This window comes from Epinephelus moara, chromosome 16 (assembly GCF_006386435.1).
Source record: "Epinephelus moara isolate mb chromosome 16, YSFRI_EMoa_1.0, whole genome shotgun sequence".
NCBI classification, from domain to species: domain Eukaryota; kingdom Metazoa; phylum Chordata; class Actinopteri; order Perciformes; family Serranidae; genus Epinephelus; species Epinephelus moara.
Genome location: NC_065521.1, coordinates 46,264,610 through 46,289,794, shown reverse-complemented (window position 1 = coordinate 46,289,794; position 25,185 = coordinate 46,264,610). Strand labels below are relative to the sequence as shown.

The 25,185-nt window shown below is 42.1% G+C and overlaps 1 protein-coding gene across 1 annotated transcript in view; it reads left to right on the top strand.

The window, feature by feature from the left end:
- The window catches only part of plxna3 (plexin A3), a 165,891-nt gene that overhangs the window by 132,115 nt on the left and 8,591 nt on the right, over positions 1-25,185 (top strand). The window contains exons 14-30 of the mRNA XM_050064273.1: positions 4,268-4,364; positions 5,704-5,894; positions 5,989-6,137; positions 6,242-6,362; positions 6,535-6,671; positions 6,798-6,968; positions 7,107-7,200; positions 7,818-7,937; positions 9,618-9,737; positions 10,469-10,612; positions 13,807-14,041; positions 14,200-14,342; positions 18,750-18,905; positions 19,643-19,743; positions 19,940-20,006; positions 20,757-20,903; positions 23,651-23,810. Coding sequence (XP_049920230.1) covers positions 4,268-4,364; positions 5,704-5,894; positions 5,989-6,137; positions 6,242-6,362; positions 6,535-6,671; positions 6,798-6,968; positions 7,107-7,200; positions 7,818-7,937; positions 9,618-9,737; positions 10,469-10,612; positions 13,807-14,041; positions 14,200-14,342; positions 18,750-18,905; positions 19,643-19,743; positions 19,940-20,006; positions 20,757-20,903; positions 23,651-23,810 — 2,353 coding nt within the window. The remainder of the gene's footprint in view (positions 1-4,267; positions 4,365-5,703; positions 5,895-5,988; positions 6,138-6,241; positions 6,363-6,534; positions 6,672-6,797; positions 6,969-7,106; positions 7,201-7,817; positions 7,938-9,617; positions 9,738-10,468; positions 10,613-13,806; positions 14,042-14,199; positions 14,343-18,749; positions 18,906-19,642; positions 19,744-19,939; positions 20,007-20,756; positions 20,904-23,650; positions 23,811-25,185) is intronic.

Genomic DNA, 25,185 nt, shown 5'->3' with positions numbered 1-25,185 from the left:
ACTTGGCCGTCGGATGTAGTCCGTGTAGTGTGTTCAAATGCAACTGACACAGGGCGACATGAGGCGACGTAGACGACGCAACAGTTGGCTTTCGTCGCCGCTAGTTCTTTGATGTCAGTTTGGTGTGTCCGCACCTTAAAGCCAAATTTTTACAGATAACATGCCCTCCAAATTTAGGCGATTTGCTTTTTAAATTTTGGCAATTTTGAAAATAAACATGCCTTCCAAATGTTGGAGTTAAAGTTTGGTGATTTGGAAAGACAAAAAAAAAAAGAAAACATTCCCCCCAAATTTTGTCGATAAACTTTCCAGATTTTGATGATTTATAAGGAAAACTTTTCTTTTAAAATTGCCAAAAAGACGACATTTATCAGCCAGAAACTGTAAAAACAGAAATTATTGTTGGATTTATACGTTTCTGACATCCTTGGACACATCATGTGTGACGAACGCTTACTCCAAAAAAAACAAAAAAACATAACCAAATCTGAGCATAAAACAATAATAATTCATCAAAATCACTTTATTCTACGTCTCATTTAGAATTTGTCCAAAAGTAAACATTTGTACGACAAGAGTGAAAAACTGAGACTTTTTCCAACTCCAGGATTTCATCTTCAACTTTTAACTCTCAAACAACATCACTCAGGGAGGGTCACACTGCAGACACCCCTCTCCTCTGATAAATAAAGAACAGTCCCTAAAAGAACATTTCATCACAAACATTCAACAGATCTGGAGATACAGGGTTTTCCCTTGACAGGAAGTAACTAGATAAATGTTGTGCAGTAAGAAGTGCAGTATTTCCCTCTGAGACGGACGAGACTTTGTACTCGAGTAAATGTTTGTGATCAGCGTCAGACGTCATGGTGCGGTCCCACTGAGCTGCTGAGAGCTCTGTCACTGATAAGAGCTGCGTTCACTGACATCAGCTCTGATTGTCATCTGTGCTGTCAGTGTGTGTGTGTGTGTGTGTGTGTGTGTGTGTGTGTGTGTGAGAGAGAGAGAGAGTGTGTGCAGCAGTCTGACTGATGATGCTGCTCTGTTGGGCTCAGCTGGCTGCGTTTAATGGAAAATCAGGGCATTAGACACACACACACATCTCGCTCTCCCTCTCTTGATTGGTCGTGGTATTCCACATATTTCAGCTGTGTGGTCATCGCTCCAGCACACGCACACACTGTAACACACACACACACACATGCTGTAACACACACACACACACACACACACACACACAGTGTTATGAATAATGTGGTCGTTCTTGCAGCTCTGCAGAAAAGATCATTTTAATATCAACGCTTTATTAATTACAGCCCTGTGTGTTACTGTGTGTGTGTGTGTCTGTGTGTGTATTTTTCCGTGTGTGTGTGTGTGTGTATATATGTGTGTGTGGGTGGGTGGGTGTGTGTGTGTGAGTATATATGTGTGTATGTTTCCGTGTGTGTGTGTGTGTGTGAGAAGGTGAAGAGCAGTAAAGCTCTGGTTGGATGTTGAAGTATTTTTTGCTGATGAAGGAATATTGAGCTGAAGCTGCTGTGACTTAATGAAATCTGTTAATTTTCATGTGTCAGTGTGCACGTGCTTGTGTGTGAGCGTGCACGTGCTTAGTGTGAGCGTGCACGTGCTTGTGTGTGACCGTGCATGTGCTTGTGTGTGAGCGTGCACGTGCTTGTGTGTGACCATGCATGTGCTTGTGTGTGAGCGTGCACGTGCTTGTGTGTGACCGTGCATGTGCTTGTGTGTGAGCGTGCATGTGCTTGTGTGTGAGCGTGCACGTGTGCAGCCGACTCGGTCCTGTGGTTCGCTAGATTTTTACAGTAGATATATTTTTCGCTGAAGTAAGATTATACAGCTGCCACCTCTTAGTTAATCTATGTGTGTGTGTGTGTGTGTGTGTGCGTGTGCGTGTGCATTCTGTAAGTTAATGAATTGAGCAGACTGGAGTCATTAAGACACATTGATTTTCAATCTTTCAGAAAACTTCTCTCTACTTTCACTTATTCTGTGACTCTGTGTGTGTGTGTGTGTGTGTGTGTGCGTGCGTGCGTGCGTGCGTGCGTGCGTGTGTGTGTGCGCCTATGTGTGTGTGGCGTCAGATTATCTGGTGCCATTGGAGTCGAGCTGACATATTTAGGACACAGCCTTTCTCTGTCTTTTCAACAGCGTTTTGGGATGAGTTGTATTGTTCATTTCACAAAGAATACACACACTCTCTCTCTCTCTCTGTCTCTCTCACACACACACACACACACACACACACACACAGTTATATTCTGTCTTCCATTAACACCCCACTGTTTATCTAAGATGAGACACACAGAGAGCTGCAGGTAGATCAGGTTCCCATCAGCTCTAAATCCATTATGTTGTTTCTCTGGCTGCTTTTTGTCGGTTACCATGGAGACTTGCAGCCGCCATGACAACACCGCTCTGCTCTGTGAGTGTGCGTGTGTGTGTGTGTGTGTGTGTGTGTGTGTGTGTGTGTGTGTGTGTGTGTATTTTCCATCCACCTCTTCCTCTGCGTCGGTACCAGAGTTGATCCTTTTTCTGCAGCCTTTGATTCTTGTAATACGCCTGGTACCGTCGGCTGCACAGATCCATGCTGTGGTCTGATGCTGTGAGCTCAGTGTTGCCTTCAGTGGCTGTAGGCCGACAGCATCACATCTTCTTCTACTCATAGATACATAGATCAACAGCAGCGTCGCTACTGGAGGGGGCAAGATGTCAAAGGTGTTGCTACAGCTAATGTTACAGTTTGGAAATTACAAATATTTTCTGCAGCAACAGTTGCAATAAAAATAACTTGCATTAGTTGTACAAATATTAGCTGTCATAACAACTGTAGCCATTTATACTGTATTTACATTATAGTAACATTAGCTGCAGCACACGTGTGTCTGTCATCGCTGCATCAGCAGCTGTAGCACTGTCTGTTGTTGTAGAGACATGTGACTGCAGTATTACCTCAGCCAGTTTTTGTTAACAGCGCTGTTAATCTTAGCTATTAGCTGTATTAGGCTAACATGCTATATTAGCTTTAGTAACAATGTCGACCGTCAGGTTTTGTGAGTGGTTGCAACATTAGCAATAAAAAAAAATGTTACGACAACTAATATTAGTCCTGCTCTGTGCTATTGTCTTTATTAACAGCTAGGCTAATATTAGCTATTTTCATTGGTTATTGTAACACTGGCTAATTAAATATTGGCTTCAGTAGCTAACATCAGCTGCAATAGGCTAACACCTTATACTAGCGGTAAAAGTGTAAGCTATCAGTTTGTTTTAGTTGTCACAACATCAGCAATAAAATAAGCTTTACTGTATCTAATGTTTGTTCTGTTCTGTGCTGTTATGTGGCTAAGTAAATGTCAGCATTAGCTAACATCAGCTGTGATAGTCTAAAGCCATTGTAAACGCTGGCTAATTAAATGTAAGCATCAGTAGCTAGCATTGGTTGTAATAGGCTATTATTAGCTGTATTAATATTAGCCATTGTAACACTGGTCAATTAAATGTTACATTTAGTTGTCAACATCAGCTGTAATATGCTAATATTAGCTATATTAATATTAGCTATTGTTACTCTTGCTAATTAAATGTTAGCTTTAGTAGCTAACATCAGCTGTATTAGGCTAACATGCTATATGAGCTATAGTAAACTAGTGTAAACTATCAGATTTTGTGAGTTGTTGCAACATTAGCAATAAAATAAGCGCTGCTATGGCTAAAGTTTGTCCTGCTTTGTGCTATTATCTTCATTAACAGCTGCTTATGCTAATATTAGCTGTATTGATTTTAGCTATTGTACCACTGGCTAATTAAATGTTAGCTTCAGTAGCTAACATCAGATGCAGTAGGGGTAGTAACAGGAGTATTAGCTTTATAATATTAGTTATAGAATATTTGCAGAGGTGATGTTGGGTCTGGTACGGCCTCAGTGACACTGGCAGTGATAACATCATCTATAAGCAGCTGGAACACATTGATTAGAACCGTTGATTGATTTGTTCTGAGATATAATCAATAACCTTTCATGTGTTAGTTTACTGTTCATGTTCAACACATTTTTAAATTGCAGTGTTTTTTTCTCACTCAGCTCTCAGCTTTAGTTTTAACTCCCATATGTCTCCTCTGTTTCATCTCCGTCTTAAATTAACATTTCTTCCTCCTGCTGGATCATAATTAACACTGAATTAAATGTTCTGTTTTCCAATTAAAAAGTGTCAAACTTTAAATGAAGTTCTGTCTCTGCGTGTCTCTGCAGTACTGGTACGAAGGGGACGAGGCTGGTGACCTCCCTGTGGATTTCTCCATCGTCTGGGACGGAGATTTTTTCATCGACAAGCCTGCGTCTATGAAAGGTAAATAATCTGTTTATCATCGTCAGGAAACACAAAGCTCATGGAAATGTTCACACATCCACAGTCTGTGAGAAAGGAACAGATTTCAGCTCATTTATTCTGATAAAGTTTGATTGCTGTGTTGATTTAATGATCCTGTCAATTAATGAACAGATTGACTCTGAATGTGTAATCTGCATTTTACTACACAGTTAAAAATACGAGTGATAATTGCTTTGAATTTATTTCCTTCTAAATCAACCAAATTAAAACACTTTCCATCACAGCGCCTGCAGATCCATTTTAGGTCACGTTTTTTAAAATTAACCTCAGTTTGAACTTCATATTTCAATGTTTTCACTTTTGAAAATAATAATTGTATTTATGTCGTAGCTCAAACTGTTTTCCAGAAGAAATAAGGAAGTAAAACACAGTGACAGGAAATGACACAGCAGAAGAAGAACAGTATGACATGATGGAGACAACAAAATTAAAACAATATAAGGGACTGTTTGTTATTTATGATGGGACGGAGGGGGGGTTAAAAAGGAGGAGGCATGTCAGATAGTTTTTTAAGAACTGGGGAGGGACTTCTGTTTTTTAATTAGTTCAGGAGAGGGGGCAACAAATTGTATTCTGTATTTATTTTACTGCACATTTTTAGAGATAACAGGTCTTCCAAATTTTGGTGATACATTTTGTTGATTCCAAATATTGGTGATTTCAGTGGTTGATTTTTGTATTTATTTATTTATTTTACTGCTGATTTTTGAACAAAAACATGCCCTTCAAATTTGGGCAATTTTCCAAATTTTTGCAATAATTTTTGGCTTTAAAAAATGCCAAAATGACACCATTCATAAGCCATAAACTGTAAAAACAAAAATTATTGTAGGATTTTTACATTTCTGACGGTCCTTGAACACATCATGTGTGACAAACACTTCCATCAGATAAAACACTCACAAACAGATCTGATCTTATAATAGTGATATTTCATCAAAATCACTTTGTTCTACGTCTTTTTTTTAACTTTTAACTTTCAAACATTAAAAATCTAATAACTCATTCATGGTGGAGGGAGGGTCAAGGGAAAATAATTGAAACTTCAGGGAGGATAAATAAAAAGAATGAAGTCACCCCTCTCCTCTGATAAATAAAGAACAGTCCCTAAACATTAATAAATATTACATTTAAACTTGGTTTTTAAAGTGCAGATGTGTTTATAAACCTTTAATTCTGTTCGAAGCGTATGTCGGTTATTTCTAAGGGAACATTTCGGTCCTTCCTGAGCTGTAGTTTTGCTGCTGTGACTCGTCTGTGTGTAGTACTGAAGTTGAATCTTGTATCTGTGTGTCAGCGCTGCTGTATAAGTGCGAGGCTCAGCGCTCCAGCTGCGGCCAGTGTCTCAAAGCTCCGTCAGCCTTCGAGTGTGGGTGGTGCACTGAAACCAGGAAGTGCCTCCTGCGGCAGCACTGTCCCTCAGCCGAGCAGAACTGGATGCACCACGGTCGACACAACCTGCGCTGCAGCCACCCGCGCATCACCAGGGTAGGGAATTGAACCCGCAACAAAGAGGCGGTCCTATCAGTGTGATCAGTCGTTAATAACTGATAAGTGATGGATCGCTGCTCCTCCCCCACAGATCGACCCTCTGACTGGACCTCGGGAGGGGGGAACACGGGTGACCATCGAGGGGGAGAACCTGGGTCTGCAGGTGAAGGAGATCGCTCACGTTCAGGTGGCGGGAGTCCGCTGTAACCCCGTCCCGTCGCAGTACATCAGCGCTGAGAGGTCAGTGACAGGTGTTGGCGTGTTGGTATGATCATGTGACGTTTCAGAGGCGTGTGCTGAGTCTGTCTTTGTGTGTGTGTGTGTGTGTGTGTGTGTGTGTGCAGGATCGTGTGCGACATGGCCGAAGCTCTCCTCCCTCACTCTCCAGGAGGTCCGGTCGAGCTCTGCATCGGCGTCTGCAGCGCCGAGTACCGAACGCTCTCCACGCAGACGTACTCCTTCGTGGTGAGACACAACTTCATCTTCATCATCATCATCATCATCATCATTGAGTCTGTAGGCAGCAGGAAGATGAAGATAGGAACTGAACATGTGACTTGAATTCAGTTAACTCCTCCTCTTCTTCCTTCATGTCCTCCTCCTCCTCCTCCTCCTCCTCCTCCTCCTCCTCCTTCAGAGCCCCAGTTTCAGTCGAGTGCGTCCAGAGAAGGGACCTGTTTCTGGGGGAACCAGACTGACGGTGACGGGTCGTCACCTGGACGCCGGCAGCACTGTCATCGTTTACATCGACAAGGAGGAGTGTCTGTTTGTCAAGTCAGTTTGGATCCATAGACTTGAATCAATCGATCAATCAATCAATGTTAATAATGGATCAATAATAATATTAATATATCGTATAATGAATTAATCACTGATCTCCTCCTTCTTCATCACTCTCAGACGGACCAATCGGGAGATCATCTGCATAACTCCCGCCTCCCAGTCGAGCTCTGGCCCCGCCCCCATCCGTCTGATGATTGACAAGGCCGAGGTGACGAGTTCGGACACCAAATACATCTACACTGAGGACCCGACCATCACCAGCATCGAGCCCAACTGGACCATCCTCAAGTAAACACTCCTCATCATCATCATCATCACAGAATCACATGATCAATACATCAGAGTATTGATCTGTAACCTGACTGTGTGTGTGTGTGTGTGTGTGTGTGTGTGTGTGTGTGTGTGTGTGTGTGTGTGTGTGTGCAGTGGCAGTACAGTGATAACGGTGACAGGAACCAACCTGCAGACCATCCAGGAGCCCAAAGTCAGAGCGAAGTACGGAGGAGTTGAGACCAACAACGTAAGAACAACCAGACACTGAACACCAGAGGGTTCTCAACATGAGGTCAGGACCCCTTCAGAGGGTCACCAGATGAATCTGAGGGTCATGAGAGGGTAAACAGGAGTTAGGAGTTTTTTTCTGAATTACTGGACAGTTTAACCTTCCTCCGGCCTCTTAAATGATTCAATGAAACATCTTCATTAGGTGAAATATTAACAAGTAACAAGTACAGAGTGAAAAATAAATAAAATATCACCGCCAGCTTTGTTTCCAGGGTTCAGGGTTGCATGGACCTTAGAAACGGGACAGCTGGGTAGGATCAAGACCTTTGGCATTAAAGATAACCAACAGGTTTTATGAGCATTAAAGAAGTCCTCCATCCCCACTGCCACCAGTAACCTGAACTCAACAAAGTGACTGATGAGTTTTAAACCACAGACAATGAGCTGATTTTATGTGTTAAGTGTTTCATCATGACCGACAGTATACGGCTCAGAATCAGAACGTGACGCCGACTCTTCTTCCTGTTCAGATTTTTTATTTGTTTTATTTGTTTTGAAGGTCTGAAGATTTTATTTTATTTTGAAGAGAAAAGGTTTAAACTCTCTAAACCTGACGTCTGTCTGTGTCTGTAGTTCTGCACTGTGGTCAACGACAGCACCATGACCTGTTTGGCTCCTGGTTTGGTTTATGGTAAACCCAACCCGCCAGAGGGGGCGCTGCGCCCCGACGAGTTCGGCTTCATCTTTGACCAGGTAACACACACACACATGCACACACACGAGGAGTGAGGGCTCATTTATACTCAGTGTTAGATTCATACAAACACAGACGGAGCTTCCTGTCCGTACTCTGCGTTCATTTCGTCCGTATTTGTGAAAGTTTTCTGAAAGTTTTCGGATACGGACGAAACAGCAGAACCACCAGAGACTGTGGAGGCAGGGCAGCGTAGTTCAAGCGAGACACGACCGTAGGAGATGATGAAGACAATTAAAAAATGGTGAAACACAACAGTCACTGATATAGTGATGTCAGGATGTGTTTAATGACCTCACAGACCACTGCCTCTGTGTAAAGGTACAATATTCAGATTCAGATTCAGATTCAGATTCAGAATACTTTATTAATCCCCGGGGGGGAATTGTTTTTGTTCCAATGCTCCGTGCAAAGTAGAAATAGAAATACAGCATGAATGGAAACAAGAGATAAAGATGAAGATATAAATAAAATACTAAAATAGACAATGAAATAAATAAAATAAAATATTAAAGTAGACATTAAAATAAAATAAAATAAAATATTAAAGTAGACAATCTGAAATATATACAATATAATGAAATGGTTGTAGCATTATAAATGAAATAAGAATGAGTAATTATATTGTGTGATTTGTTTTATAAATAGCCAAATGAGTCCGATAATCAAAGGGAGGAGTTGTACAGTTTAATGGCCACAGGTAAGAATGACTTCCTGTGGCGCTCAGTGGTGCATTTAGGAGCAATCAGTCTCTGGCTGAAGGTGCTCCTCAGTTCGACCAGAGCGTTGTGGAGAGGGTGAGAGCCATGCTGAAGTATCGCCCGCACCTTCGACAGCATCCTTCTATATAACGACCTTCTTCACGGTCGCCTTGTTTGTTGTTGTGTGAAACTTTTGACTCCGCCCTCCAGTGCCTTCTATTGGCTGCCTCTATGACATCATAATGGACACATGGAAGCATGAGGGCTGTGATGTCGACAGCGTTTGAAGCAGACGTACCTGTTTTAACACATAAAAGGAGGATAAAGGAGCTTAAAGAGTGGTAGTGACAGTATTCGTTTCAGAGGAAGTAGATTCCGTGCTGAGCGTCACGGTGGTGCAGTGGTTAACGCTGTCGCCTCACAGCACGATGGTTCTGGGCGATGGTTCAGAGATTGCGTGTTCTCCTGGTGTCAGCGTTGGTTCTTTGAGTTTCCTCGTAAAGACGTGCAGGTGTTGGTTAATTAGGTTAAGTAGAGCCGAGTGGGGATTCAGAGAGCTTTACAAATGACATACAGTGAATCAGACAATAAGGATCATTAAGGATTATTAGCATTAATTACAAACAACACATTTAAACCGAAAGAGAGCAATAATTAATAAACAAGGTAATGACAGAACGATCTCAGCACAACATCAGATGAGACTAAAGTTCAGAGAGAAACTGCTGCACAGCTGTTTCACTACAAAGATCTGAAATATACACAAGATATACGCGAGCGAGGCGCAGGTGAGCACTGAGGATCATCAACACACACAGGTGAACAACAGGGATCAGTTTATAGAGACGTTTGTTCAGTATCAGACCTGAAGCTTCATCTGTGTGGACGGAGCTCCAAGAGTTTGATCTGACACTGACGTATAATAAATATTTGTAGTATTCAGTCCCTGATGTCGTATCTTTGTTCTGGTCCCGTCAGGTCTCCTCTCTGCTTGTCCTGAACTCCACCCCCTTCACTCACTACCCCAACCCGACCTTTGACCCCCTGGGGAACTCTGGGATCCTGGAGGTCAAACCGGGGTCACCCATCATCCTCAAGGTGAGAAAAACCAACACACACAGGAAGTTCAGAAGAAGAATAATGCTGTGTCTCAAATCACGTACTTCTGTACTTACACTTAATATTTTGAGTGCATAAGTGCGTTCACACTGAGAAGTATGGAAAATGCAGTGCACTATGAGTACCTGGATGGTGCACTCAAAACGGACAAGAAGGTGAGTGTGGAACTATGGACACTTCTCGCCCTCAATGGTCACCGTCTTGGCTACACAGCTGAAGGGGAGGGACCACTTTTCAAACTGGAAATGGCGGCCGAGGACTGTGCGACCGTGAACATCGCTGCATTATACAAATACATGTGTTTTTTGCACTAAGCACCAGTATACTGTTGTCAGGTATAAGCCAGCAGTGTGTTTGTTGGGTTCATTTAGCAGTCTGTAATGATTTGGTACCGCGAACGATAACGCGAATGCTAATGCTAGTTTGCTAACTAGCTAATTTGCGGTTGTCATTTCCGGTGAGTGCACAACGTCCGTGTTTGGTTTGAGACAACACTACCCTGTCGAAATTTGCGCACTATGCCAATAAGTACATAGTGCACACAGTATACTACATGAAGTGTGTTAACGGAAGTATGTGATTTGAGACACACCAAAGGACTTACTGTACTATCACTGGAGTAAACCTTTGCAGGTGTTTTCCTGTGGCAGAGTGTTTCTACACTGTGGTGTTGTTACCTTTGTTTACTTCTTTACTTGTTGTGGTTTCAGGGTAAAAACTTGATCCCTCCGGCTCCCGGTAACAACCGTCTGAACTACACCGTGCTGATCGGAGAGTCTCCCTGCCTGCTGACCGTGTCAGAGAACCAGCTGCTCTGTGATTCGCCAGATCTCACTGGAGAACAGCGAGTCATGGTAAGTGACAGGACTTTAGCCCCGCCCTCTGTTTTGTTTCTGACCTGAGCTGAAGTTTGAAGTGAGTAAGTTTCCATCACGCTGTAGTTTTATGGATTTTAAATGGCAACATAAAGAAGAGCAGAGGTTTTGTTTCAACACCAGAGGGGACGCCAGGCCCACAGGAAGTGCGCCGGGCTTATACAACTTCCAGGTCCGTTATGTGATGTCATGGGACCAAAAAGATGTTTCCCATAGGCTGACATTGAGAAACAGATGTCTATGAATCAATGTATGAATTTTTTGAGCATCACAACCCTCGCAATGACTCGCTTTACCGTCAGGATTTGATCCGTCAAGTCTGATAACATTTGGAAAGTCCAGAAGAGCTGCAACATTACGTCATTTTATCCCCATTCAAGTTAGTGGAGCGCTAAACAGGAAGTTAGCCGCGCAGTTGGTGGAAGTCTCCAGTGCGCCTGCTCTGTGAGCCCAACGATGCTGATGCAGCGCCGATCATCCCAGTTTTATACCATGGAAATTAAGCTTTCTTTTGCTTCATGTGTCACTGAGCAACTTTGATAGGAATTAACAAGGCACCACCTCCAGCGCTGTATCCATCGGGCGGTGTTGGCGGTCCTCCACCAGAAAACTTTGAGCCTCAAACACTTCGTTTCCTGCATCCTGAATAAAAGTCCTCTGCTACTTTCAGGTTTTTATTGGGAGGGGGACAAATGCACATCCTCCCTCCGCCCCAATATCTACACCTCTGTGCCGAATCAATCAGGTGTTTAATCACTAACATGTCAGAAAGATGCTGAGCGTGAATGTTGGTCAGTTCATCAGTGAAATACAAACAAGGCCACACTGCTTCAGTCAGAGATATGTTGTCTACAAATCTGAAGAATAAAGGAAGAGAAGAGGAGAGGAGGAAAGAGAGGAGGGAGGATGGGAAGAAGGAGGGAGGGGGCAAGTGGAAGTGGAAAAGGAGAGGTTAGTGAGGAGGAAAGAAAAAAGGAGAGGAGGAGAGAAATGAGGTGAGAAGAGGTAGAGAAGAAGAACAGAATGTGGAAGAGGGAGACAAAGAGAGGAGAGGAGGAAAGATTAAACTGAAAGAGAGGACAGTAAAGCGGGGAGAGGAAGAAATGAGGAAGAGGAGGAAGTGGGAATGGGAGATGGGGAAGCAGAGAAGAGGAAGAGGAAGAAGAGGATGAAAAAAGAGGAGGTGTTTATAAAGGTGAAGGTCATTAAGTCTAGCCGCAGGGAATCATGGGTAATTGGTCTGATGTCACAGATCAGAGGGTCTCACACACACACACACACACACACACACACACACACACAGACGTTCAAAGTGAAGCGAACAAACAGACAAACTATTGATTCATTATTAAGACGATTGATTAGTGATCGATCCAGGACGTCATGTTTGTTCTTCCTCTCTGATGAATAAGTGATGAAGATGATACGAGCTGATGAGAGTTCATCATCATCTTCATCATTTATTCATCAGATTGTTGGTACGAGCCTTCGTCTGTTTTTATAATCAATGTTTATCACCTGTAAGAGGAAACGCTTTCATCAAACATTCATACAGCAGATAATTAATACACATATCACTGTGTGTGTGTGTGTGTGTGTGTGTGTGTGTGTGTGTAAAATACATCTTGATAATGAGACCAAACATGGAGGGTAAAATGAAGTTTGGGGCGTTGTGTGATCAGGATCCTTCTTGGCGACTTTCTCTGGAGCTTCTTTACAGGGCGTGTCACTGATCAGCTCCTGCAGCCAGCTCTGGGATTCTGGGATGTTTGCCGGAGAATGAGTCGAGGTCAAACCTGGCGGAGTCATACAACCACGGGGCGATTATTCTAGTTTATATGTGAAATCAACTCATCCACAGATCCAGGCAGTAGCAAACCAACAATCCATTTTCATCTGCTCATGTGGGGCCGGGTTGCAGGCCGACAGCAGGCTCCCTCTCCTCAGCAACACCTTCCAGCACCTCCTGGGGGGAAAGTCAGCACCTTCAAATCTGAGGTCATGGTTTTCTGCTGGAAAAAGGTGGATTGCGCCCCCTGGGTTGGGAGAGAGTTACTGCCCCAAGAGAAAGAGTTCAAGTATTTCAGGGTCTTGTTCACAGTGAGGGTAGAATGGAGTGTGAGATGGATTAAAGGTTTGGTGTGGCGTCTGCAGTGTTGCAGGCGCTGCGCCGGTCCGTCATGGTTCAGAGGGAGCTGAGCAGGAGGCCGAAGCTTTCCATTTCCTGGTCCATCTCCGTCCCAACCCTCACCTATGGTCATGAGCTCTGGGTAGTGACTGAAAGAATGAGATCACAGATACAAGCAGCCAAAATGAGTTTCCTCTGTAGGGTGTCTGGGCTCAGCCTTAGAGATAGGGGGAGGATTCAGACATCTGGAGGGAGCTCGGAGTAGAGCCGCTGCTCCTTCATGTTGAGGTGGTTCAACATCTGATCAGGATCCTCCTGGTCCAGCTGGTAGGAGGCAAACCACCTACAGGTCTGAAAACAAGGGTTTCATGAACCACATGGCAGAAACCAGGAGCTGGTTCAGAGGAACACCTGATCTGAACAAGAGTGCTGTTTTGTTATGTCATCACATCTGTTGCTCTGTCCGTCGGCTGTGAACAACTGAAGCTGTCAGAGACCACAGACTTTGAATCACAGCTGAGGCTGATGGTTACAGTTTTCCCACTTGGCTGCTTGACGAAGTGAACGTGGCATCGACACTTCATACGTTACCACATCATTAGAAACACACAGTAGTGTATCAGCGTCCGCAGGATCAACAGTCTGACTGTCTTCAGTCAGTCGACACCACAGGAGTCGACATGACATCTCCTCTTAGTATCGACTCTCAGTTGTCAGTGAAACTATATTATTGGCGACGCCCACTCAGAATAATAAGAATAACAATAATAGAAATCAGAACAATACAGTTTATATCTCCTCACACACAAAGAGGAAACAATTCACATTTTAGTTTGAACTCAAACCACTGATTTTCTGTTTCTACCGTCAAGAATCAAGTCAGGATCACCTGAAGATGAAAACATGTTGAGATCAACATCTGAAATATCTGAAGAAAATAAAGTGTCAGAAAAATCCAGAATGAAATTAAACTGTACAAGAAGTGTTTGATATTTATTCCAGTGTAGCCGTGATGTTAACGTAACACTGTTGTCTCTGTCTGTAGATCCTAGTCGGAGGTCTGGAGTACTCCCCGGGCACGCTCCATATCTACTCTGACAGCGCCCTAACACTGCCCGCCATCATCGGCATCGGAGCGGGTGGAGGTGTGCTGCTCATTGCCATCATCGCTGTGCTGATCGCCTACAAGAGGAAGACTCGTGACGCCGACCGGACGCTGAAACGCCTCCAGCTGCAGATGGACAACCTGGAGAGCCGGGTGGCGCTGGAGTGCAAGGAGGGTACGTTGTGTGGTGTGAGGCGGGTGTGAAGTCCAGGTCGTCCTGTACGAAGACTTTCAGCCAGTGTTCAAGTGTTACTACGATTTTATCACAAACAGCAGGAAGAAACGACTCAGAGTGTAACGTACAGTAACAAACCATCGTCTTCCTCCCTGCAGCCTTCGCAGAGCTGCAGACAGACATCCAGGAACTGACCAACGACATGGACGGAGTGAAGATTCCCTTCCTGGAGTATCGGACCTACACCATGAGAGTCATGTTTCCTGGAATAGAAGAACACCCGGTCCTCAAAGAGCTCGACGTACGTACCAACAACACACACACACACACACACACACACACACACACAAATATGACTTCATTACTTGTATCCACAGAACAAACACGGGGAAATATTACAGAAATAGTCTGAGCTGCTTTAAAACTGTCTGTGTAGAGAACAACCCTCCACAGTCTCCGCAGCGTCTGGGCCTCCATGCAGCTTTAATTAAGCGAACCCAGCAGGAAGCTCTGAGCCGCCGAGCCTCTGTTCTCTGCAGCCACAGCCATGAATTAGATTTTCTCAGTTCCTAATAACTAGGTGTGGAAGCAGATCGGTCTCTGGGCGGAAGGATTTCCATGAATTTGATGAGAAATGGCAGAAAAGTTTCTTTATCTCCGTCTCTGTTCTCAGAGGGACGACGGGAGCTCCAGAGGGTTTCTGTCTTCTTAATCCAGAGTCACTCTTTATAATTATTTCAAAAGGACGTCTTGTTTCTTTCTGCATATTTTAATCTTTGTCCTGGATTCAGATTTATTGAGCTGTCTTTGAAAATTAGGGCGTGGCAGTTTAACAGCGTGTACAGGGGGATGGTGCCAGAGATCCAGACTGTATCTGTCAGTAATGTCTAAACATATTTAATAATTATAGTTAGTTCTGGTTATTTTTAGCCTTTATTTGTCAACATTTGGCCAAATAGTCTTCATTCCAGATAATGTGGATTATTTATCAGCAGTTCCTGTTTGCAGTGTGCCCACAGATATACAGACAACTGTCACTGGATCACTTACATGAAGATTATCAAGCGAGTCCAGCAGGCATTGTACATGGATATATGGACCTTTATTCACATTTAAATCACACTGAATTTAATGTGTTTCATGTCTGTGTGTTCAGATCTGACCAAGTTTTAATTCTGAGAAGGAGTGTGATTTTTGAGTCAAATGAGGAAACATTTGTATCTGCTCAGGGGCTTTTTGTTTGTTTGTTTGTTTGTTTGTTTGTTTGTTTTTTGATCCTCCCTGAAGCTCCAGATATTTATCCTAATTCTCCCTGAGTGACTGGAGGAAAACCCATGACCCTCCCTCCTCCATAAATGAGTTATTAGATTTTTTAAAACTTACCCTTTGATGTTTGAAAGTTAAAAGTTGAAGATGAAATCCTGGAGTCTTGTCATGCAGACATCGCACATGATGTGTCTCAGGAATTTTAAAATCGAGCCATAATTTCTGTTTTTACAGTTTCTGGCTGGTAAATGATGAAATTTTGGTGATTTTTAAAGAACATGAAGAAATGTTCTCTTTAAAATCTGTGGTAAAACACAAAGTACAGCCAATTAAATTTGTATGCCCCTCCTTGTAGCCAAAATAAGAAGCACTAGAGCACTCGGAGAGCGCAGACCTCCGCCAAGCAGCTCGGATTTCCCGCCATTTTATTATTTTATCCACTTCGCTTCACCCGATCACCACCAAAAATGGCCATCTGTTCCTTGTCCCATTATCAACCTTTCCTGAAACTTTCATCAAAATCCGTTCAGAACTTTTCGAGTTATTTTGCAGACAAACAGAGAAACGCCGGTGAAAACATAACCTCCTTGGTGGAGGTAATAAGGTGCCCCCTATAGATACTGTATATATATCAAAACCCATTTGGAGATTAATGAGATTAGAAATGATAGTAAAAAACTTTGGAATACATTGAATAATTTGATGGGTAGGAGTACCAAACCAACCCCATCTTTTCTGGAGACGGAAGGAAACTTTCTCACCAAACCAGTGGAGATTGCAAACCATTTAAATAATCATTTTAGAAAGAAAATAGATAATTTAAGGCATAATATGAGCAAAATAGATAATGAACAATATTACTTATTAATAAAAGATAAAATTATGAGAGATAAAAACTGTAGTTTTAAATTTGATAAAGTAAGTACTAGTAAAGTAGAAAATATATTAAAGAATTGTAAAGACAAACCACCAGGTGTTGACGGCCTTGACGGTAAACTTCTTAAACTGGTGGCACATTTAATTGCCCCAGCTGTCTGTCACATCATCAACCAAAGTCTGAATGAAAGTGTATGCCCTAAAGAATGGAAGACGGCAAAAATAACACCACTACCCAAAAACGCAAGATTACCTTTCTCTGGGTCAAATAGCCGGCCGATAAGTTTGCTGCCTGTGCTGAGTAAAATTATCGAGAATGTGGTATGTGAGCAGATTAGAGCTTATTTTTCCTTGTATGATTTAACTACTGATTGTCAACATGCATACAGGGAGGGACACTCAACAGCGACTGCTCTAACTCAGATGACTGACGACTGGCTGAGAGAAATTGAACAGAAGAAACTAGTAGGAGCTGTCCTGCTTGATTTTACGGCAGCTTTTGATATTCTCGATCATGAAATATTATTGAAAAAACTAGAATGTTATGGTTTCTCTCAGTCAGCAATATTATGGATGAAAAGCTATTTAACAAACAGGAGACAATTTGTCTATTTCAATGGTAGTTATTCTGATGTGGGAGAGGTCAGCTGTGGAGTGCCCCAAGGAAGCTGTCTCGGACCATTGCTATATACGATATTCACAAATGATTTACCACTTGTTTTAAATAAGGCTACCATATCGATGTACGCGGATGATTCAACTATATACATGTCAACAAATACATCTTTTGAGTTAAACACATTCCTTGACTTGGAGTTGCGATCGGTGGTTGAATGGATAGAAGGAAACAAGTTAGTTCTTAATGTTTTAAAGACAAATAGTGTTATATTTGGCTCTACTCACACTCTTCAAAGTCAACCTGAGTTGAAGCTCTGCATAAATGAATTATCAGTTAAACAGGTCAAAGAAACCAAACTCCTAGGTGTTATTTTAGACAGTAAATTATCATGGACAAAACATATTAATAAAATGGTTGCTAAAATGGGAAGCAGTATTTCAGTTGTTAAAAGATGTGCAGCATTTATGTCACAAAGCTCAACTAAACTAGTGATTCAGTCTCTAATATTGTCCAATCTAGACTATTGTCCTGCAGTATGGTCTAGTGCTACACTGGAAAATATAACAAAGTTGCAAAAAGTACAGAATAGGGCAGCTCGCATAGCGCTACACTGTGGCTATAGGACAAATATTGTTGGAATGCACAATTACTTAGGTTGGCTACCTGTTAAAAATAGATTAACTTATTCATTACTAGTATTTTTTAAAAATATCATTGCAGCAAAGAAACCATCTATTTTGTATAAGAAAATATCTTTTAGTTCAGACAGACATGACTACGCGACCAGACATGCTACAAGAGGAAGTTTTACATTACCAAAAGCAAGGACAAACGCAATTAAACGAATGGTTATATATAGAGCTATGCGAGACTGGAACGCGCTCCCAGAACACATCGCACAAGAAAACAGTAAAATTAGATTCAAAAAGTTAGTTAGGATACATCTATTGACCAGAGATGCTTGGTAAATAGGCAAGCTGAAATTACATCTGCTGAGGTAACAGCAAAATATGAACGTTCAGTTGATTGGGTGATGTGTCCTGAGAGAGCGTGAGCTAATGAAACAAGGAAAACAGGAGTCATGCTTATTGATGAAGAAGGATAATATTTGACTTGCGTTATTGGGTTAGTGAAAAACTGGAAATTTGAAGAACATAGACTTATTTTGTTTTTGTTTTGACATTGCATGTGAGATTAATGTGTGAAATCGATTATAAATTGAATTGTTGGACTGAATACCGGTATTAATTAGAGTTTTGTTTTACACATATGATACATATATAGACATCAGATGAAATATATTTATATGTAAATGTTACATATACCCTTTGCTGACCTGTAGGAGCTGTCGTGTATGTGTATTGTCTTATGTTTGTTTTGTTTTTCTGTATTGTTATGTGTGATGATGTGTTGTAAATGGAATAACTGTATTGACACAATGTAAAGACTGTTGAAAGGACCCCAGGAAGAATAGCTGTTGCTGTACAACAACTAATGGGGATCCTAAATAAAACAAACAAACAAACTTGGCAACCAATTCTTGACCTTTGGTTGATTGTATTGTTGTGACGATGGTCATCTGCAGAGCGTCGTTATTACTCGGATTATAAAATGTCAAACCTTCTTTTCAATACAGGCAGCTCCATGCTGATGCCAGGTGGGCCCTCCTGTTTGTTTCTGTATCTGTTGAATCCTTGAATTAAAAATGAACTGAACCTGTTTGTCACTTTGAGGCTCCATGTTTCACGAGAGCTGACAGAGTATCTGGTGTAAATTCAGCAGCTTCATGGAGTCTGTTTAGTTTGGTGACGGTGAGTTTGAATAAAACATTGTTGATGTTACATTAACGTGCTGCAGCAGTCAGACGCTCGCCGTCAGGACGGGTCCAGTGAGATCTCTCAGTTATTATCAGACAGTGAGTGTTGGCTGTGTGTCTCTGTGTTTCAGTCTCCAGCTAACGTGGAGAAAGCTCTGCGTCTCTTCAGTCAGTTACTCAACAACAAGATGTTCCTGTTGACCTTCATTCACACTCTGGAGGCTCAGAGGTCGTTCTCCATGAGAGACCGAGGCAACGTGGCCTCGCTGCTGATGGCGGCTCTGCAGGTACGTTCCTCCTAACGATCTGTGAGTCTGATTAATGAAGGTTAGAACGCTGATGAAGATGTGTATCATTATTAATACTGACTGATGAGACGACCTGTGGCTGCGAACAGCTGCTTGTACCTGCAAAATACTTTTTAAAAGAAGGTTAACAAAAATTCACAGACGTAAACAACTGATTCTTTAATCCATGTTGTGTTTGTGTTAATTACTGTTAACGACTGGTTAATATGTGTTTAATAAGGTGTAATAACTGTTAATAGGTGTTTACTAGGTGGTTACTATTGTTAATAACTGGTTAATAGTTGTTTAATAGATGTGTTGTTGGTATTAATTGTTAAATAGATGTTTTAAGTGTTAATAACCAGTTAATAGATGTTTTGTTAGTGAATAACTAGTTATTAACTTACTTTGCATGTGTTTATAACTGTTAATAACTGGGTAATAGATGTTTTGTTGGTGGTAATAACTATCAATAATTGGTTAATAGTTGTTTTGCATGTGTTAATAACTGGGTAATAGTGTTTATTAGTTGTTGCGTTGGTTTTAGTTACAGGCTAATTGTTGTTAAATAGATGTTGTAGGTGTTGATAACTGTAAGGTGTATATGGATAATGTGTATGTGTTTAAAACTTTAACTGGTTAATAACTGGTTAACAGATGTTCTGTAGGAGTTATTATCAGTCCGTTGTTGGTAAACAACAGATAAACAGTTACTGATCTTATTGTTTGTCTCTCAGGGTCGTATGGAATACGCTACAGTCGTGTTAAAACAGCTGCTGGCCGACCTGATCGAGAAAAACCTGGAGAACAGAAACCATCCCAAACTACTGCTGAGGAGGTCAGTACGCCATGCTCGACCTTTGACCTTTAACCTCTGAGCCCAGACTAACTGTGACAGTACAGACGTTTGTTATCTGTTAGAATCTAAAATGTATTTCCTGATTTATTTATCACCTTTGAGAGGAGAATATTCTGGATTATCGATGAACCAGAGCATCAGACGTGACCTTTGACCTCTGTGTGTGTTTTGTTAGGACGGAGTCAGTAGCTGAGAAGATGCTGACGAACTGGTTCACCTTCCTGCTGCATCGATTCCTCAAGGTAAACTCTCATCTCCTCTTTTGTTCACTTCAGGACCACGGACGTCTCTCAGCCTTGCAGCAAGTGTTTCCCAGTGGCCACTGGTGGTACTGCAGCAAAAAAATTCCCCTGCAGCCCAAAAATAATTTTCCCACAGACCACGGTTACAAAAGAGCCGTCTGTCAAAGTGTTGACGCCGCCGGCTGTAAACAAGCTCAGTTATGACTCTTTGTATTCTGAATTTTTGAGCCATGGAGGTTTTATATTTGTGAAACTTTCCCCGAGCCAAAAAAAGCAATTTAAAAATCTGTGATGTCATCACAATGTAAAGTCTGTGAGCTGAGTTGGAGCTTGTGGGCGGAGCCAGCGGGAGAAACAGTACTGCACATATTCAGTGGGCACATACCGTGGAAGTAAACCAGGAAGTTAGAAAATATTTTTTGTTGTGCGCGGCAGGTGAGGAACTCTGTTGGGATGAAGAGGCGCCATCTTGTGTCCAGCATCTAGTTAGTATTAAAATCTCTGCTTTATGTCTTCCTTTTTTTCCCTCGTCTCCCTGATTGACCTCGTTAAGCTCTTCCTCTTCAGTCTGACCGTGACCAATCAGATCAGAGCTGCAGATGATTTATTCATAGGAAGTGAAGGGGATTGGTTAAATCCTGCGCTGATGAGTTTTCAGGATTAAACTGTGGTAATGAAGGAATTCAGACCTGACGCTGTCTGTCTCTCTGTCTGTCTCTCTGTCTGTCTGTCTCTCTGTCTGTCTGTCAGGAGTGTGCCGGGGAGCCTCTCTTCATGCTCTACTGTGCCATAAAGCAGCAGATGGAGAAAGGACCGATCGACGCCATCACCGGAGAGGCGCGCTACTCTCTGAGTGAAGACAAGCTCATCAGACAGCAGATCGACTACAAGCAGCTGGTAACACACACACACACACACACACACACACACACACACACACATTTTTATTACAACTTAAATCTTTCTGTAGTAGTTTTGTCTGTGGTTTCTATCAGTGATAAAAACATGACACAGTTCATATGTGAGATGTGTGAACGTGGTGACGTCAGTGAGTCAGAAACAAACCGACATGTTTTAAACACTGATTTGAAAAACGAAGACGAGCAGTGACATCATGACGTCATGACTCTGTGCTCCAGCTGTGACCTGCAGCTGGATTCACTGTAGCTGTGTTCACACCACAGATTTGGGCTTGTTTTCAGAGAGGTGAACACACACACAGTCAGAATCAACTTTATTGACTTTATTGTCAGTATACAAGTCAAACTGTGTCTGTAAACATCAGCACCAAGACATAAACAGAACGGTTCATGTAATAGATTACCCTGTGTACACACAGTAGGCAGTTATCTACAGTCCATACATGTGCACGTCTGTATTCAGAGTGCTGACAGTGAAGTCAGAGGTTATTTAACATAAACAAAGTGAATATTATTTCTAGGCTTGGCCGATATGTGTTTTGTTCTGTCCTCACACCCTCCTGAAATTTCACTGAGATGCAGCAGTCTTGGAACCCATCCAGTATTGGGCCGACAGAGATGAGCCTCTGAGGGCAGGGCCAGAGTCTCGGGCTCATACAGTGTCGCCAGTGGACGTCTGAGACAAAACTGTCTCTTACATGCTCCAATTATTTTGGCAAATCTCTATAAACAGACATCTGCTTATAAATGCAGGTAAAATAAAACAAAGAAAAAAACTAAAACATTAACAAATCCCTGAAAACATGACGATAAAATTTTCAGAAAAAAATATCAATAAAATGTCAGGAAAATAGTAATAAGATGACCATAAAATGTTAAGAAAATGTCTGAAAATATTATTAAACTATCGGTAAAAATGTTAAAAAACGGCTGAAAAAATGTTAATAAAAATTCTGAAATAACAGTACTAAAATGTCCGAAAAGATATTACTCATGTGACGGGAAAAAGTATAAGATGTCAGAAAAAAACATATCAATAAAATAGTATAGTAGTAGTAGTAATAATAATAATAAAAATGTCCCCCCAAAAAATTAATAAAATGTCCCAAAAAATTTTTGATAAAAATTCAGAAAAAAATATCAATAAAATGTCCGAAAAATATTATTAAATTTCGGGGGGAAAAGTCAATAAAATGTCAGGAAAATATTAATAAGGTGACCATAAAATGTCCGAAATTATTATTAAAATATCGGTAAAAATGTTTTAAAAAAATGCCTGAAAAATGTTGACAAAAATTCCAAAATAACAGTATTAAAGTGTCCGAAAAGATATTACTCATGTGGCGGGAAAAAGTATAAGATGTCAGAAAAAAATGTTAAGATTTCAAAAAAAAATGTTAATAAAATGTCCAAAAAAAAAGATTAAAAATTCAGAAAAAAATAGCATTATAATGTTTGAAAAAAATGTTAAAGGAATGTAAACAAAAAACATTAATAAAAAAAAATCATCATCAGACACATGCCAGTGGAGTCTGAGATTGCATTTCAGCCAATGTGTTTCCACGTCTCCAAACATTTTACCTGCTGTTCAAACACGATTGGTCGACACTACTCAGATGAGAAATGCGAACGCTTCTGTTACCAAAATCTTGTCTCGTCGCCACCTCCCATGTTTACAGGGATTAGGAATACCGTATATGACAGTATATATGTGACCACGCCACCAGCTCAGCTGTCATCAGTAGAGACTGCCCTCTGGTGGCGCCTGATGTTCACTGCATACAATTCATTCTCAATACAGCATCTCCGTATGAGTTTAACAGGAAGAGGAGCGAGGATTTATAAACACCTCGTATACTGCAACACAGTGACGCTGCCGAGCCGAGCTACTTCCTGTGTTTATATACGTGTTGCTGAAACATCAGTTTAGGAGATAAAACATTATGAGGAAATTATTATTTGATGTTTTTTCAGTTGTTGGTGGGCAGTCTGTGGAGGTGTTGGTTTGTGTGTGTGCAACATCTCAAAGTGTTGAGGGTGATTCATCAATACACTCTGAGCCAATCACATCGCTGCTCTCACAGCTGAGCCAATCACAGTCGAGCATGACGTCCACAGCTGAACAGGTGACTGAGGTTCTTGAGGACGTGAACACACAGCAGAGGCAGATGGTGTTTAACTGTTTATCAGACGAAACAAACAAATAATAATAAACAACAGTTTACATGATGTCATCGATCAGACTCTACTCATCATCATTCTACTGTCTTTAATGTCGTTAACGATGACATCATATCGTTAAATGTGACACGGCGGCCGTTGCGCCGTGATGAAACACCAATCTGTTTATTATTCATCAGGTGGACGTCTCCATGGAAACAACATGAGACGCTCTTCATTTGGACGCTTCTGCTGATGAATGTGGTCGTTATTATTGGTTATTGATAACGAACGTCTGACTGTGTGTGTTTGTATGCAAATTAATGTCTGTGTTCCAGTGTGTGTGCAGGAGATGTGTTTTTCCTTTGTGTGTGTGTGTGTGTGTGTGTGTGTGTGTGTGTGTGGTATCCAATTCAACATCCGGTCGATAATTATGTTTTCCTCACTGTGACAACAATGTGGCAAACACACACACACACACACACACACACACACACACACACACACACACAGACAGATGACTCAATCCTAAACTGTCTGTCTCTCTGTCCGTCTGTCTCTCAGACTCTGATGTGTATCCCTCCGGAGGGCGAGGCGGGGACGGAGGTGCCGGTGAAGGTGTTGAACTGCGACACGGTGACTCAGGTCAAAGACAAACTGCTGGACGCCGTTTATAAAGGAATCCCGTTCTCACAGAGACCTCAGGCCGACGACATGGACCTCGGTAACTGTTCACATCACGGACACACACCAACAGCACTTCCGTCTGTCTGTCATCACCGTCTGTTGTCCTGTCTGTCTCTCAGCTCCTGGCAGAGCTGTGGTGATTTATGGTGTATGCTGGTTCGGTCCGGTGTGTGTGTTCAAACCAGTTGAAGCAGCGTTTGTCATGATGACACTTTCTGGCAAATTAAAGCAAAGCCTGCATCATCAACTTTTGCTGACGCTGTCATTAAATCCAACGTGTACAACTTTCACTGTGGGAACAGAAACTATGACCTGAACTGACTGTTGGACACAGGGTTTATGTTCAGCTGCTGAGTCAGTGGGGCACCTGGTAAAATCCAGTATGCTGGTCCAGTTCAGTGTTTGGTTCACTATCAAACCAGTTTTCTCACCGGCCTGACTCCGGCTCTGAGCCCACTGGTTCCTACTGAAGATCTTTAGTGCGATCAGTGATTTCCTCAAACAGCTGTTCTCTGTAGTTTTTATCAAACAGGAGGAAACAGTGATTTTGTCGGGAACTATTTTCAGCGGGGGATTAATCCACAGTTGGTGCTTTAGTGCAGTGGTTCCCAACCTGGGGGTCTTGACCCCGACTATGGGTCGCAGAGTCGCAGAGTTTAAGGGTGTAAGACAACATTAAAGAAGAAAATATAAACATTTTAAAAAAAAACTAAAGTTTGGATCATTTTTAAGATATAAAGTTAAAAACAAATCTCAGGACGAGGACACGATGAAGACCTGAACACAAGCTGCTTCAGAGAGTCTGAACTCTGCTCAACATGAAAAGTAACCAACAACCAGGGAGCTGAGAGCTCAGTGTCCAAGCAACAGGAAGAAGAAACAGACGGAAACGTTTCGTGAAAATTCATAAACAATTGTTCACTTCACACAAACCTGCAGTTATTGTGTTCACTGTTTGGGTTAACTGTGTAGCTTGTGATTTGTTCTGGACTGCTGTTAATGCTTGGAATATAATGTAAGATATCCATAAAATATGTCAGTTAGTCAGAGCTCATGAGTCTCTGAAGGAAAAAGGTTTGGACCCACTGATCTCCTGAGTGTTAGGCCCTGACACACCAAGCCGACGGTCGGCCGTCGACCAAAGTCGGGCCGTCGGTGAGCGTCTTTCGGCCTAGTTTTTGCGGTGTGTCCCGCACCGTTGGCACTTCGGCGTCGGCGGCTTTTCAGCCGATTGAGCTTGTTGAATCGGTGGCGGAGCTTGTCGGTGAGAGAGATCACTCTGATTGGCTGTTCAGGTTTTATTTCCTCGCCCCTGTAGCGAGTGAATCTGCCTGTAGTGAAACCGGGGCTAACCGGTGCTTCCTCCTCAGGCTCCACTTCACTCAGCTGCCCCACAGACCCGCTGCTTCTTC